General features: G+C 48.7%; 1 protein-coding gene across 1 annotated transcript in view; it reads right to left on the bottom strand.

Annotated features, from left to right (window-relative positions):
* LOC109757375 (CRS2-associated factor 1, chloroplastic) overlaps positions 1–16,781 on the bottom strand; it is a 34,530-nt gene extending 17,749 nt beyond the window's left edge. Inside the window, exons 1-2 of the mRNA XM_040403781.3 lie at positions 16,059–16,781; positions 15,854–15,981 (exon numbers count right to left, since the gene is read on the bottom strand). Of these exons, the coding sequence (XP_040259715.1) occupies positions 15,854–15,981; positions 16,059–16,680 (750 nt within the window). The 5' untranslated portion in view covers positions 16,681–16,781. The remainder of the gene's footprint in view (positions 1–15,853; positions 15,982–16,058) is intronic.
* Between the last annotated feature and the right edge of the window lie 220 nt (positions 16,782–17,001).

Raw genomic sequence — 17,001 nt, 5'->3', positions numbered from 1 at the left:
TCGCCTAGCATGTCACCGGATTCTACACCTTCATCTCCGGTGACTTCTTCGTCGCCACCCACACCTTCATCTCCGGTGACTTCTTCGTCGCCACCCCCCGATTCTCCCTTGGCGATTCCTCCTTCTACTGTTCCATCTTTTCCTCAGCATTACACTCGTCGTTCACAACCTGTGGATGCCTCCTTGGATGAGTCGTCCTCTTCCACTCAGCCTACTTATGGCTTGCGTTCTCGTCCTCGTCCGCCTGTTGATCGCTTTGGATTTCCCACTGCTGGTGCTGCTGTTCTTGAGCCGACTTCTTATCGTCAGGCTGTTGTTCATCCTGAATGACAGTTTGCGATGGCAGAGGAGATTGCTGCTCTTGAACGCACTGGTACCTGGGATCTTGTTTCTCTTCCTCCTGGAGTCCATCCCATCACTTGTAAGTGGGTGTAACACCCCGAGAATCATGCTACAGTAACTCCCTGTGATTAAGCTAATCATGTTGCTAAACAGGGCTTGATCACATTTGAATCACATTCCTTTTCAAACTCCTAATTCAAACTTCAATTAAATTTAAAAGTGGAAAATAAAAGTTTTCAAAAATTTAAACAAAAATGTTCGGGCCCTGCCAGAAATTACACTGGTAATTATGGTGGAGAAAACACATTTTTATAAAATACCTAAATACCTTTAAATGAAATAAAACAGAAAAGAAAATAAACAAATAAAAAGAAAATGCAAAAGAACACAGACAAAGAAAAAAAGAAAAAAAGGAGAAGGCCCTCCCCCCCCACTGGACCCCTGGCCCGACTGGGCCGACCCCCGGCCCAGCCCACCTCTCCCGCTCGCCCCCTTCCCTGTTCCCCCGACCGGGGTCGGAACAGGGGCAGTCCCCGCCGCACCACCTCGCCGGCGACGGGGAGGATAAGGGCGCCAGCACCCCCGCCTCCTCGGGCCTCTCTCCCACTCGCCCCGCTCTCCTCTCGGCCCCTGCGCCTCTCTCTTTCCCCCCCAGATCCGCGCCGCTCTCTCCTTCCCCACGCCCGACACGGTCGCCGCCGTTCCCGTCGTTCACACGGCCACCGTGCCCACCTCGCCGCCCCACGTTGTCTCCAAGGACCGCCGTCGCTCGCTGCTTCGTCTGGTGCAGCCCGTTGGAGACCGGAGCCCCTACAACGAGCACACCGAGCTCGTCTTCAACTTCGGACGCCGGCGACCCCCTTCTTCCCCGGCGCCGACCTGCTGCTCCTAAGCCTCTCACCGGCCTCCGTGTGCCGCGCGGTGAGCCTTCCCCCCTCCTCCCCTGTCTTTTCTCTCTCGCGCGCCCCCTAACTGCTTCCCCACGCGCGCCCGAACGCCGCGCCGCGGAGCTCGCCGCCGGCGAGGCTCCGGTGACCTGTTGGTCACGGGCTCAAGCCCGTTGCACTCCCCACCTCGCGTAGATGCCCCCCAGCCCCTCCGCTTGCTCGATAGCCCGCCGTAGCCTCGTTTCCGTCGGGCACCCGTGCGCGCCGCCGCCTCCGCCGCTCGCCGGCGCCGATTCCGGCCAAGTCCGGCGAAGCCCCGGCCACCCCTGGATGCGGCGCTGCGAGCCCTTTCGAATGGGCCTAGCCCCGCTCCTCCCCGAGCCCCGTAGCGCGATTCCGGCCAACTCCGGCGAGGGGCCGCCGCTGTTTTGGTCGCCGGAGTTGCTCCGGCGCCGGCCGCCGACGTGGCCGGCCTGGGGCCACCCCAGGGCCACTGCCAGTGGGCCCCGTGGGTCCCAGTTGACTGGGCAGGCCCAGCCACTGACATGCGGGCCCCGCCGCAAAATTAAAAAAAAAAGAGAAAAAGAAAAATGTTTTATAAATAAAAATAATTAGATTAACTAATCACTCACTGACATATGGGGCCCACCCCTCTAATTAGACTGTTAGTTTAGTTTAAATTAATATTAGACTAACAGAGGCTGACATGTGGGTCCCACTGGACCCACCTGTCTGGTTTGACTGGTCAGCCGACCTGTTGATCTGCTGACGTCAGCATTGCCTCATGCTGACGTCATAATTCATTTTTGCTTAATTTAAATAATTCCAGAAATTCAAATAAACTTTGAAAATTCATATCTTTTAAACCGTAACTCGGATGAAAATGTTTTCTATATGAAAGTTGCTCAGAACGACGAGACGAATCCGAATACGCAGTCCGTTCGTCCACCACAACCCCCTAACCTATTGAACTAGCAATTTTCCCCCTCCGGTCCATCTGTCCGAAAACGCGAAACATCGGGAATACCTCCCGGATGTTCCCCCCCTTCGCCGGTACCACCTACTGTCGCGTTAGGACACACCTAGCACCGCTCATTTTCATGTCACGCATCGTCATGCTTATGTTTGCATTGTATTTACCGTTTCTTCCCCCCTCTTCTCTCCGGTAGACTACGAGACCGACACTGCTGCTGTCCAGTTCGACTACGAAGTTGACGACCCCTCCTACTTGCCAGAGCAACCAGGCAAGCCCCCCCTTGATCACCAGATATCGCCTACTCTTCTCTATTCTGCTTGCATTAGAGTAGTGTAGCATGTTACTGTTTTCCGATATCCTATCCTGATGCATAGCCTATCCTTGCTACTACTGTTGTTACCTTTACCTGCAATCCTACATGCTTAGTATAGGATGCTAGATTTCCATCAGTGGCCCTACATTCTTGTCCGTCTGCTGTGCTATACTATCGGGCCGTGATCACCTGGGCGGTGATCACGGGTATATACTTATATACTTTATACATGACACATGTGATGACTAAAGTCGGGTCGGCTCGTAGGAGTACCCGCAAGTGGATCTTTGTGGCGGAGCGACAGGGCAGGTTGAGACCACCCAGGTGAGAGGTGGGCCTGGCCCTGGTCGGCGTTCGCGGTTACTTAACACGCTTAACGAGATCTTGGTATTTGATCTGAGTCTGGCCATTTGGTCTATACGCACTAGCCATCTACGTGGGAGTAGTTATGGGTATCCCGGCGTCGTGGTATCAGCCGAAGCCTTCTTGACGTCAGCGACTGAGTGGCGCGCGCCGGATTGGACTGGAACGCCACTAGGCTAGGTCTGCTTCCGGCCGCGTACGCAACGTGCAGGTGCGCATAGGGCGATGGGCCCAGACCCCTGCGCGCTTAGGATTAGACCGGCGTGCTGACCGCTCTGTTGTGCTTAGGTAGGGCTGCGACGCGTTGATCTTACGAGGCCGGGCATGACCCAGAAAAGTGTGTCCGGCCAAATGGGATCGAGCGTGTTGGGTTATGTGGTGCACCCTTGCAGGGAAGTTTATCTATTCGAATAGCCGTGTCCCTCGGTAAAAGGACGACCCGGAGTTGTACCTTGACCTTATGACAACTAGAACTGGATACTGAATAAAATACACCCTTCCAAGTGCCAGATACAACCCGGTGATCGCTCTCTAACAGGGCGACGAGGAGGGGATCGCCGGGTAGGATTATGCTATGCGATGCTACTTGCAGGACTTCAATCTACTCTCTTCTACCTGCTGCAAGATGGAGATGGCCAGAAGCGTAGTCTTCGACAGGACTAGCTATTCCCCCTTTTTATTCTGGCATTCTGCAGTTCAGCCCACTGATATGCCCTTTTACACATATACCCATGCATATGTAGTATAGCTCCTTGCTTGCGAGTACTTTGGATGAGTACTCACGGTTGCTTCTCTCCCTCTTTTCCCCCTTTCCTTTCTATCTGGTTGTCGCAACCAGATGTTGGAGTCCAGGAGTCAGACGCCACCGTCGACGACGACACTTACGACACTGGAGGTGCCTACTACTACGTGCAGCCCGCTGACGACGATCAGGAGTAGTTAGGAGGATCCCAGGCAGGAGGCCTGCGCCTCGTTCGATCTGTATCCCAGTTTGTGCTAGCCTTCTTAAGGCAAACTTGTTTAACTTATGTCTGTACTCAGATATTGTTGCTTCCGCTGACTCGTCTGTGATCGAGCAATTGTATTCGAGCCCTCGAGGCCCCTGGCTTGTATTATGATGCTTGTATGACTTATTTATGTTGTAGAGTTGTGTTGTGATATCTTCCCGTGAGTCCCTGACCTTGATCGTACACATTTGCGTGCATGATTAGTGTACGGTCAAATCGGGGGCGTCACAGTGGGTCTACAAGGTTAAGACTCGCTCCGATGGTTCTCTTGAGCGTCACAAAGCTCGTCTTGTGGCTCGTGGTTTTCAGCAGGAGCATGGTCGTGATTATGATGAGACTTTTGCTCCTGTGGCCCATATGACCACTGTTCGTACACTTCTTGTTGTTGCCTCTGTACGTCACTGGTCTATATCTCAACTTGATGTTAAGAATGCCTTTCTTAATGGTGAGCTACGTGAGGAGGTGTACATGCAGCCACCACCTGGGTATTATGTTCCTGATGGCATGGTATGTCGTCTTCGTCGCTCTCTCTATGGCCTTAAGCAAGCCCCACGCGCCTGGTTTGAGCGTTTTGCCTCTGTGGTCACTACTGCTGGTTTTTCAGCAAGTGCTCATGATCCAGCATTGTTTATTCACCTTTCTCCTCGTGGTCGGACTCTTCTTCTTCTCTATGTTGATGACATGATCATCACTGGGGATGACCCCGAGTATATTGCCTTTGTAAAGGCCCGTCTTAGTGAGCAGTTTCTTATGTCTGATCTTGGACCTCTTCGCTACTTTCTTGGGATTGAAGTCTCTTCTACCTCTGATGGCTTTTTTATATCCCAGGAAAAGTATATTCAGGATCTTCTTGCTCGTGCTGCTCTTACTGACGAACGCATTGTTGAGACTCCTATGGAGCTCAATGTTCACCTCCGTGCTACTGATGGTGTTCCTCTCCCTGACCCGACGCGTTATCGTCATCTCGTTGGCAGTCTTGTCTATCTTGCTGTCACTCGTCCGGACATCTCTTATCCGGTTCATATTCTGAGTCAGTTTGTTTCTGCTCCCACATCGGTTCACTATGGTCATCTCCTTCGTGTTCTCCGATATCTTCGGGGCACGATCTCTCACCGTCTATTCTTTCCTAGCTCCAGTTCTTTACAGCTTCAGGCCTATTCGGATGCTACGTGGGCTAGTGATCCTTCTGATCGCCGTTCACTTTCTGCTTACTGTGTTTTTCTTGGTGGTTCTCTCATTGTCTGGAAGACGAAGAAACAGATTGCAGTTTCCCGTTCGAGTGCTGAGGCTGAGTTGCGAGCCATGGCTCTTTTGACGGCAGAGGTGACTTGGTTACGGTGGTTACTTCAGGATTTTGGTGTTTCTGTCACTACACCGACTCTGCTCTTATCTGACAGTACAGGTGCTATTAGCATTGCGCGCGATCCTGTGAAGCATGAGCTCACCAAGCATATTGGTGTTGATGCTTTCTATGTGCGCGCTGCTGTGCAGGATCAGGTTATTGCTCTTCAGTATGTGCCTTCCGAGTTACAGTTGGCAGATTTCCTGACGAAGGCCCAGACTAGAGCACAACATGGCTTTTATCTCTCCAAACTCAGTGTTGTTCATCCACCATGAGTTTGAGGGGGGGTGTTAGAGTTATAATATAAGTCATGTACCCCTTTGTATTTATCCCGTTGTATAAGGGGTTTCCTGCATATGTTCCACACCTGTACATGTATATATATCGGCCTATGGCCTCATGGGAATACAAGTTGCTTATTCCTAACAGTTTGTTTGAGCTCCGTGACCTTATGCATGCAAAAGGAGATGTTGGAATCATTAGCAACATCATCTCCGAAGTCATTAGGATTTATAAAGATGAACATTGTGATGATCACTTATCTAATGAATCACTCTCTCTAGGAAATGATCAATCACAAGACGATGTTGAACATGGATACTATGAAAAGGATGATGATAGTGACTTCGATCTCGATGAGTCTATGAGACAATTTGGTCTTATGGCTAATATTCGCAGCTACATGGCTAGAGGAAAGGAATGGGTTCTTGATAGTGAATGTACTGATCACATGACCGGAGACAGGGATATGTTTCGTGAGCTAGCTGAAAATGACGGCCCTCGAAAGTATATCACTTTTGGTGATAACTCAAAGGGTAAGGTGGTTCGCCTTGGTAAGGTGGCCATCTCACATGATAGCTCCATACAAAATGTTATGCTTGTTGAATCTCTTGGCTATAATTTACTTTCCGTATCTAGACTAGCTGATTTTGGCTTCAATGTTCTATTTACTGAAGTAGATTGCCAAGTGTTTCGAAGAGATAATCACAATATGGTCTTTACTAGTATACATAGAGGTGATCTATACATTGTTGATTTCACTAAAAAGGCTCAACCTAGAACTTGCTTAATTGCTAAATCTTCTAAAGGTTGGTTGTGGCATAGAAGGTTAGGTCATGTGGGCATGCGAAATCTTAATAAGCTTATTAAAGGAGGTCATATCCTTGGAGTGAAAGATGTTATATTTGACAAGGATAGATTATGCAGTGCTTGTCAAGCAGGAAAACAAGTTGGAGGAAGCCACCCCGTGAAGAACATCATGACCACGAGAAGACCGCTGGAGCTACTTCATATGGATCTCTTTGGTCCAAACGCCTATAAAGTCTCGGTGAAAACTCGTTTGGTTCAGTCATAGTCGATGATTTTTCAAGATTTACGTGGGTGTTCTTTCTTGATGATAAATCGCAGGTCCAAAAGATCTTCAAGAACTTCGCTAGGAAGGCCCAAAATCAGTTTGAAGTGAAGATCAAGAAGGTTCACAACGACAACGGAACGGAGTTCAAAAACGCAAATGTGGACACCTTTCTTGACGAAGAAGGGATTTCACATGAGTTCTCGGCTACGTACACGCCTCAACAAAATGGAGTTGTTGAGAGGAAAAACCAGACTCTTATCGAGATGGCGAGAACGATGCTTGATGAGTACAAGACGCCAAAACACTTTTGGGCGGAAGCAGTTGAGACATCTTGTCATGCAACAAATCGTCTATATTTTCACAAGCTACTCGGCAAGACGGCATACGAGCTTCTCACCGGTAACAAACCCCAAGTTGGATACTTTCGAGTATTCGGCTCAAAGTGTTATATTCTTGATAAGCATCATCGCTTTAAATTTGCTCCTAAATCTCATGAGGGTTTCCTACTCGGTTATGGCTCAAACTCTCACACATACCGTGTCTACAACAATTTCACCCAAAAGGTTGAAGAGACGGTAGATGTGAAGTTTGTTGAATCTAACGGCTCGCAAGTAGAGCAATTGCCAATTGATGTAGGAGACAAAGACCCTTCGGAAGCAATCCAAGACTTGTCTATTGGCAAGATTCGTCCAACGGAGGTGAAGAAGAGTACCTTGTCCGTCCAAGTGGAAGCTTCTACCTCACGACAAGGTGAACCAAGAGTTGACACGGAGGCATCCACAAGTGGGACACGCCAAGATGAAGAAAACGAGGAAGTACACCAAGATGAACCTCATCAACCTTCTTCTCCACCTTCGCAAGAGAACAACAACATCAACAATGAATAAGGCCAAGAGGAAGAACAAGATGATGAAGAAGATGCTCCACCCCGACCCAAACAAAAACTCTCACGAGTTAGAGCAAGAGTTTCACGAGACCATCCCATCGAACAAATCTTCAATGATATCCAAACCGGGAGAATCACTCGCTCTAAAACTCGATTGGCTAATTTCTGTAAACATTATTCATTCATCTCTAGCATTGAACCTATGAAGGTTGAAGAAGCATTGGAATATCCGGATTGGATAAATGCCATGCACGAAGAGCTACACAACTTTGAGAGGAACCAAGTGTGGACATTGGTTGAGAAGCCCGACAACAACCACAACATCATTGGTACCAAATGGGTGTTTCGCAACAAGCAAGACGAAGATGGACAAGTCGTTCGCAACAAAGCACGTCTCGTCGCCCAAGGCTACACTCAGTCGAAGGTATGGACTATGGTAAGACATATGCCCCTGTTGCTAGACTTGAGTCCATCCGCATCTTACTTGCTTATGCCAATCATCATGATATCACATTATACCAAATGGACATTAAAAGTGCTTTTCTAAATGGTGAAATTGAGGAGGAAGTTTATGTTAAACAACCTCCCGGCTTTGTTAATCCTAAAAAACCCGACCATGTTTACAAACTTCACAAAGCTCTTTATGGTCTTAAACAAGCTCCTAGAGCGTGGTATAAATGCTTGACCAAGTTCCTTATTAAAAAGGCTTTGAGATTGGAAAGATAGATTCTACTCTTTTTACTAAGAGGGTTAATGGAGAACTATGTGTGCCAAATTTATGTTGATGATATCATATTTGGTTCAACTAATCCTCATTTTAGTGAAAAGTTTGGAAAGATAATGTCGAAGAAGTTTGAGATGCCTATAATATGTGAACTCAAGTTCTTTCTTGGTTTGCAAATGAAGCAAACTAAGGAGGAAACCTTTATTTGTCAAACAAATATGCCAAGGACTTATTCAAGAAGTTCAACATGCAAGAAAGCAAAGGTATGAAAACACCCATGCCTAATAGTGGACATCTTGACTTGATCAAGGATGGCAAATCAGTTGACCAAAAGGTTTACCGTTCTATGATTGGTTCATTGTTATATCTATGTGCCTCCCGTCCCGATATTATGCTAAGTGTGTGCATGTGTGCACGATATCAAGCGCCCCCACAGAATGTCATCTTAAGGCTGTGAAAAGGATAGTGAGATACTTAATTCATACACCAAATTTTGGCATTTGGTATCCTAAAAGGTCTTCTTTTGATCTTGTTGGCTACTCTGATTCGGACTATGCCGGTGACAAGGTTGATAGAAAGTCCACTTCAGATACTTGTCAATTTGTTGGTAGATCTCTTGTGTCTTGGTCCTTCAAGAAACAGAACTCGGTATCCTTATCCACCGCCGAAGCGGAATACATTGCCGCCAGTTCATGTTGTTGGATGACCCAAACTCTTAAAGATTATGGGATCTATGTGAAACATGTTCCATTGCTTTGTGACAATGAAAGTGCTATTAAGATTGCTCATAATCCCGTGCAACATTCTCGAACTAAGCATATTGAAGTTTGTCATCGTTTCATTCGAGATCATGTTGCTAAAGGAGACATTGATCTTAAGCATGTTCGTACCGATAAGCAATTGGCGAATATATTCACCAAACCGCTTGATGAGAAAGTATTTTGCCGTTTGAGAGGTGAATTGAACATCATTGATACTTCAAACTTGGAGTAAAAACTTTATTTGGATACATGCAAGGCATGAGCCTTTGACTAATCCTTGATATTTCTCTTATGATGATGATCATATGTCTTGGATACACTTGCACCCTTACATGCTAGCTAACCCTTGTAGGTACTTGAATGAATCTAAATCTATGAGATTGCAACTCACTCACATCATGAGCAATCTCTACATCACCAAGTCTCTACAAATCGGTGGTTGAAGACAAGGAAGCATGAATCCTTTCAAACATATCCTTTGACAATTTCTACATATCAAATTTCATGCTTGTCATTTTGGATACACAAGTGCTCTTGCTTACAAGACTAACCCATATAGGTAGATGAACTCAAACTACAAGTGGTGCTCCCAACCATTGATGAGCTACATCAATCTTAAGCATCCCACACAAGTTCAACTACATGATCAAGATCAACACTACCACCCAAGGTATGTTATTTCATCTTAGAGAAGCTTTACCCCAAGTCATGGGTCAAAGCAGCGCAACAAGATGCAAATACATCAAAATGCTTAAACGAAAACTGGCAACCCCATTTTAAGCTTAAACGATGAGTATGACCTACGATCAAGTGTTCTCACTTGACTCCTCAGTCAATATACTCTAACATAGGTGGCTTTGTCGCCGACCATTTCTAGATGAAGTTCTCTAGTGTTTTTCTGTGTTCTTGCATTTGTTTCTTGCATGTGAGTTTCCCTTTTATCAAAAAAAATTCATCTAGATTTCTTTTCTTTTCTCTGTTATGTTCTACATTCCCTGCATCCAATTCATTGCAAATCTTTCAGTTAATTCCTTGCAAATCTTTATGAGATCTTATCTGCCTAAGTGAGCTAAGATGACAAATATTTTCTCTCTGTGTTGGATTCGGCCTCACCGATTTATTTTCCTCGGCTAAACCGAAACAACTCAGTGCCACCGAAGCAGACAACTCGGAGCAACCGAATTCAATACTGAAAACACTTTGCCATTTGCATCCTGCATATTTGTCCAGTTTCACTCGATGATTCTTGTCCTCTACCAGCATCTTATATTACATGTTGCTTAGTACTGTGACTCAAGGACCAAACCTACTTGACTCATGCTCCAGAAGATCCATTTTTGAAAATTGATGTCAAAGGGGGAGAGAGAGCCCATCAAAGCTCATCACATAAAAGAGAATGCACACCTTAAGCTTCTCTAGATGCTTGTTATCCATAGAGGAGAGAAGTCACATGTCTTCAAGAGGGGAAAACATGTTAGTATGTGTTATGTTTGATTATGATTGTTTTTGCTCTGATTTTCTTTTCCCTATCTTCTCCCATTATCCAATATAAGATTCAGGGGGAGAAAGACATTTACGGGAAGGAAAGAAAATCTTCGAATTCATTGCGTATCTCTTTGGGGACATGTCTATATCCAAATAGAGTACCTAGTACTTACTCTCTACATGTCAACCCAATCTTGGTACTCTTGTGGTTTCCTGTTCTTGCATTGCCTAGTAGGTGTTTTTGTGTTATCTAATCCTGTTTTCTCAAGTTCACCTCCTCCAAAGCCACCTCAAGACTACAAGGTAAGTATATGTATCACACTCATGTGCATGATTATCTCTTGCTACTGTACATATTGTTTGCAAGAAAGAATCATGAACATGGAGGTACACTTTTTATATTCACATCATTTGCTCTGATGCATATACATGTAACCCATTGCTTGCTCTGACATGCTTATGCATTCACATGCTCTTATATTTCATATTCACATGATTGCATACATATAGGGAGAGCCTATGCATGTTACATGTTCTTTCAAAGCTTTACTTGCTATTCTTCATATTTTTATCTAAAGCTTTGATATATGTTGTCATCAATTACCAAAAAGAGGGAGATTGAAAGCATAAATGCTCCCTGGGTGATTTTGGCAATTAATGTCAACATATCACTTGTTGGATTAATATTTTCATCTAGTATATTTCAGAAAGTTCAACAAAGGCGTGGCATGGACAATAGGATGTGGAACCCCTTCAAGATGCTAAGGACAAAGATTGGCAAGAGCTCAAGACTCTACATTTTTATTTTAGTGATCAAAGATCACATTGAGTCCATAGGAAAGCCAATACTATTAAAAGGGGATGAGGTGTTGCTTAATGGCTTGCTTGCTCAAAGTGCTTAATGATATGCTCCAAAGCCCTCAACCACTTTCTCATTTCCACATATGTCCTAAACCTAAAGTCAAACTCGGCCCCACCGATTTGATCTATCTGGCGCCACCGGGTTCACTTGACATAGCCACTGCCAGAAACCCTAAGCAGTTCAGTCTCACCGATGGGATCTCGGTCTCACCCAGATGGGCTTGCAAACTCTCTGTTGCCTGTTGCAACTATTTCGGTCTCATCGAGATATGCAGTCGGTCCCACCTAGTTTGCTTGACCAACTCTCTGTTTGCTCATTACCAAAATCGTTCTCACCGAGTTTGTGTAATCGGTCAAACCGAGTTAAGGTTTTACCCTAACCCTAGCACATCGGTCCCACCGAGTTGATCATGTCGGTCCCATCGAAAAGTCTAGCGTTCGTGGACTCGCGCAACCATTACCCTTCGTGGGTTGAAGCCTCCACCAACGTGGATGTACGATAGCACCACCTATCGGAACCATGCCAAAAATCTCCGTGTTTTCAATTGCGTTTGCACACTCCAATCCCATCCCTTTACTTTCTTGCAACTTGCATGCTTTATTTTCCGCTGCTCATATACTCTTGCCATGCTTGCTTAAAATGTATTGTGAATGTTTAAACTTGTGCTAAAACTCCACCTTAACTTGAAGAATTTAAAAACTGCTACTTTTCTTTGTAAAGGGTCTAATCACCCCCCCCCCCTCTAGACACCTCTTCTCGATCCTTTCAAGTACCCTGACCTATGCACAGACGAGTAGCAGCTCCTCCACCAAACTAAAGTCTCAGTGAAGATTTCCGAATCAAAGAAACAGCTCTTTGGGAGATCAAGGAGCACATCAAGAAGACCAAGGATCAAGATAAGTATCAAGACAGGACATTTAAAGCAGCCTTTGCCGGCAAGGCAAGAGCCAGGCAAGCCCCGTGGCTAGCGAACCCCCGCCAACTACCACCGATCCACCTCACCAACCAGCTGGTCGCTGGTCAGTAAGGTGTCAAGCCCGCAGGTAGCGAGGTGGAGTTTACCGGCACGTGTCGACACGCAGGAGAGAAGGTTACCTTGGGCAAGCGGTGCGATATCCTTGTTGGGGCTTCTCCTCCTCATGACACCTAGCGATGCATTTAATGCTTTTTGTCCTAACTAGCAGAGTTAGGTATGATAGCACTGTATGCTACCAAATCATCATGTAATTCCCTTTTTGCCACTGTGGTGACCCCTTGAGCTATAAAAGGAGGGCCAGGGCAACCTTTACGAGGATTCGAACCCATTCAAACCCCTAGAACACTTGCTCGTGTAGCTGCCTTCTCCTAGCGCCTTGCCGGGGAGAGCACTCAGTGTACTTGTGCTCCACACACTTTCAATACACCAAAAGCAGTGTTACACCTTAAAGGTGGCCCGAACCTGGGTAAAGATCCTTGCGCTTTCTATTGTCCCTGCTCTTTGTGTTTAGTGCATTCCCCTCGCCGAACCACAAAGGAGCTAAACCACCCCATAGATAGTCGTTCCACACCGGCAGCTCGGGGGGCTGGGTCCCAGCGACACGGGGCACAAGGGCAGCGTAAGAAGGAAAGAAGCATCTCGGGGAGAAAGCAAAAACACAGGAGACATCAAGTACTTTGACATATAGTGCCATACAAGATATTTTCACGCCCCACCGGGCTACATTGGTTGCGCAGGGGCGAAAGGAAGGAATCGTCCTTAAGGGTCCGCCCCAGGCACCGCCCGCGCCTAGTCGGAATCCTCGTCTTCACTCTTGACGCTCCGGGGGCTCCCATCGTCTTCGCTCCCGCCACCCAGAAGGGGCCGTTGCAGCAGCCGTCCTCCTGCAGCTACAGGCCCAGAGGCTCGCCGTCCTCCATCGTCCTCAGAAAGAAGTCTGGAACCCGGAGCCAGCTGCAAGGTTGGCGGTGCTGCCCCACGACAAACTCGTGCGCGACCTCCGCCATGTGGGCATCCGCCCAGGGAAAGGGGGCGCGCGCTCTGTCGCGCCCGCGAGCGCCACGCCGCCCACGACCACGAGTCGTGGCCATCCCACAGGTGTTGGGGCCAACTTCCGCTGCGGCGGCCATGGAGCGCGTCCGGCCCGAGGGGGAACGCGGGCCCGGCCTCTGCTCCTTGCCGGCGCTGACTTCGGCGGCTCCACCTCCTCCACCGCTTTCTTCCCTTTTTCGGCTGCGAAGAGCTTCCTCTTGGGAGCCATGGCTGCGGCGGCGGCAGACGGAGATTGGGAAGTTGGAGAAAGGGGGGAGTCGAGGTGTTGGTCGCGAGGAAGACTGGGGACGGGGTGAAGGAGCAATGGTGTGCCTGCACACTGCACGGACCGGCTTTATCGCTGAGACGGCGGTTATCGAGGCGTCGTGGGGAAGTGGAGGCGCTGCGCCCGCAAAGGCTGCCACACGTCGCCCCTGGACCCGGCAACTCGATGGGCCCCGCATCGTTTCGTCCCTAACGGGCGGAACGTGCACGCCGCGAGCCCGGGGGCTACTGTCGGCCCAGTGGGAACCAGGGTACCACGGCCCGTCTGCCTCTGGCCCAGAGGACGAGACTGGGGCTGGCCCAGGAAAGATGGCCCTTCCTCGGCCGCTCCGGAGGGAGTCGCCTCCTGAGGGGCGAGCCTCGCAAGGCCCCTCGCCGCCAGGCACCAGGTTGCCACGCGAGGCCGCTTCACGAGGCATGACGTACGCAACCAGCAGCGGGGCTCCAGGCCCGTCACGTGGGTGACGTCCCCCTGTCAGGGTAAAGATAGCAGGGCACGGTTCAGACAGGTTTCCATTTTGGTAATAAGGGAGCAGCGGCGTCTGCCTCTCCCAAAGCAAGTCCCAAAGCATTTCCTCTTTGGTGTAGGGGGATCAAAACGGATCAGCGCGCCAGGGCGGAGGTCATCGCCGAGCCCACCAGCACGTCAGGAAGACCGCTTTATCAGGCGGAGACCACCTTTAGTCAGGATAAGCCTGGGCGCCTGTCCCCCTTTGAATGCCGCCCTATGGCCACCCTTTCCCGCTCATATTTTCGGGGAAGAGGACCAACAAGGCACTACAAAAGGGGCAGGGCCGCTTCCATGTAAGGGGATCGGGCCATTCTCCCTCACACCTCGTGTACCTCGAGCCACAAGCTCTCCATTACAGAGCAATCCAACACAAGCAGGAGTAGGGTATTACACCGCACGGTGGCCCGAACCTGGGTAGCTCACGCGTCCCCTTCGTGTCCGGTGTGAGTGAGTGTGCTCGTCATGATCTCGCCATAGTTGTCGTCGGGTCGTAGGTCGCCAAGCAAAGGCCCCCAGAGTTTGAACCCTAGTTCTTGGAGAAGTTTCTTGGACGCAGATCCTAGACTCCGACAGAAGCATCAAGAGGATACAACCGAAAGAGCACACACCCGGCCTCTGCATGGCTAGGATGCTTGTCAAATGGATCTGGAAGCTTTCCCATAACCCTTCTATCTTGTTTGTGGGCCAGGTTGTTAAACAAGAAATATTTCCCCAACTCTAATGTCTTCTCGGCTGTTGACAAACGATCATCATTTTGGAATGGGATCCAGAAAGTCAAATTTGACTTTAGCTTGGGGGCAAGATTCGAGGTCAAAGGCTGTTGACAAACGTTCATAGTTATGGAATGGGACGCAGAAAGTTAAATTCGACTTTAGCTTGTGGCGAGATTTGAGGTCAAAGACGGCAGGGCTAACAAGTGGCTTGGAGACACCCCTCTTTTGCAAAAATTATCACAACCTGTACAAGTGTACATGCTAGCCGTGGAGACAGAGGCCTCAGTTCACTCTGTTTTCCATGACAGCTTGTCAGCATGGTGTTCTGTCATAATGTTCCCCCTCAAAAATTGGCTAGTTCGGGAGGCGCTGAGGGGAGAGTAGCAGTTTATGTGGAGTTGCATCTGAGATTGCATGGGATGCTCCTGGAACGCCAACTACACACCTGAGTTCTTAGAGCTACTGTGTGACCCTAAGGGTCCTACTCATAGGGTCGTTTGCCGTTGCTTTGTAGTGCGATTCTGGGGGTTATGGAATGTGATTAACAAGCATTCTATTGAGAGAATTATCCCAGGTCTCCCAGCTGATTACATCTTCAAAACCATCTCTTCCTTTCAGCTCTGTCTCCCCCAAGGGAAGAAGCGCAGGGCAGCGTATGTCATCAATAGACATCTAACGTCGAGCAGCTAATTGGGATATTGGCTGCGTGTGTCTTGTGTTGCGAGTTTACGTACTCGCTTATGTGGCTTGTTTTGTTAAACTGATATCCTTGCTACCTTGCTTTCCATTTTATTCGGTTTGGTTGTAAGACTTTGTGTTTGCCTCTCGGTTGGGCTTTATTAATATAAAGCCAGACATTCTAAAGAAACCAAGAGTGACAAATTTTACCATGGTGTAAAATCGATATATTTGAAGAATTACAAGATAGGATATATCCTAAATAGATTGCAGGATACAAAAAACAAAACAGAGGGCTAGAACTGAAACGAGATGTAGCAGCCCGAAGAAACAATAGAGGGTGGTAGCATAGTTACCTCGAGTTGTTGGCAGACATTATCCATGTCAACTGTACATACACCTTTGCATTTTATCTTGCAAACTCTCTTCCTCTTCCAGTGTGCATGAATGTTCTCCAACATATTGTGTGTTAAACCATCCCTGCCTGCAGAAATGCACATTCAGACTAAAAGGAACATAGCTGTAACTCCTAGCTTATTGAGCGAGTTCATGAAACTTTACCCATATTGAGCTGCCGTTTCGCCTTGAGGTTTCCCTTGACGAGCACGGCGACCTCGTCTCTGGTGAGCGGTTCCCCGAGGACCTCCTCCCGGGACGCCGCTTGGTACCTTGGCTCCATCCCAGCGAGGAATGGCCCTGGCGACTGCACGGGCTTCACGCCTTTCTTGCCATGCGGCGGTAGCACGAAAGAGTCGAACTCAGGCAGCTCCTTGCGGCTCTTGGGGAGAGGCTTCCTCCCGGTCCACGGGCGCGGCGTGGCCTCGGGACCGAACGGCAGGAATGGAGCCTCCCGGAGCGCGACGGGGCGTGCTCGTGGGGCCTCCGTGTAGCTGTACTGGAACTCAAACGGCGCCCCCTCGAGGTGGTAGGCGAGGCCCCGGTCGGTGACCCGGATGCCGGCGGCGGGCTCGCCAGTGGTCGGGACGGGGATCTTCTTGGCACGGTTACCGCGCGAGAAGGCCGGGTGAGAGCCGACCGGAGCTCGGCGGCGCTCAGGGTCGTCGGCAGGTTGATTGTGGTGAGAGAGGGAGAGGGAGAGGCGGAGAGAGGTCCCGAGCCGTAGACCAGGGTGCTGGGCCGGAGCAGCGAGGAGGGAGCGAGAGGGGAGGGTGTTGGTTGCCATATGGATGGTTCACCGTCCAAGCTCTCGAGAGTGTAAAGGTTTATCTCATCTTTGAGGCTTGGGGATCCTGGTTTGCGAGTTCCCTCTCCGCCGTTTGTTCCAGGTTGCGACTCGTGCCGTTGCCACGCCTTTCCCATCGTCCGATCTTCACCGGGGCTCCGCATCCAGCGGATCATACTAGCAAACGGGCTCTGCATACGTCAGGTTTTTTTTTCTTTTTTGAAGCAACGGGCTGATGGTCGGCTGACGTGTTCTGGTAAAAGGGCCCGTTTACTAAAAAAGAAAAACGGCCACGGAAGGAAAAAAAATCATAATCTTCAA

Source organism: Aegilops tauschii, chromosome 3, assembly GCF_002575655.3.
Source record: "Aegilops tauschii subsp. strangulata cultivar AL8/78 chromosome 3, Aet v6.0, whole genome shotgun sequence".
Classification (NCBI taxonomy): Eukaryota; Viridiplantae; Streptophyta; class Magnoliopsida; order Poales; family Poaceae; genus Aegilops; species Aegilops tauschii.
This window is presented reverse-complemented; position numbering and strand designations above follow the sequence as displayed.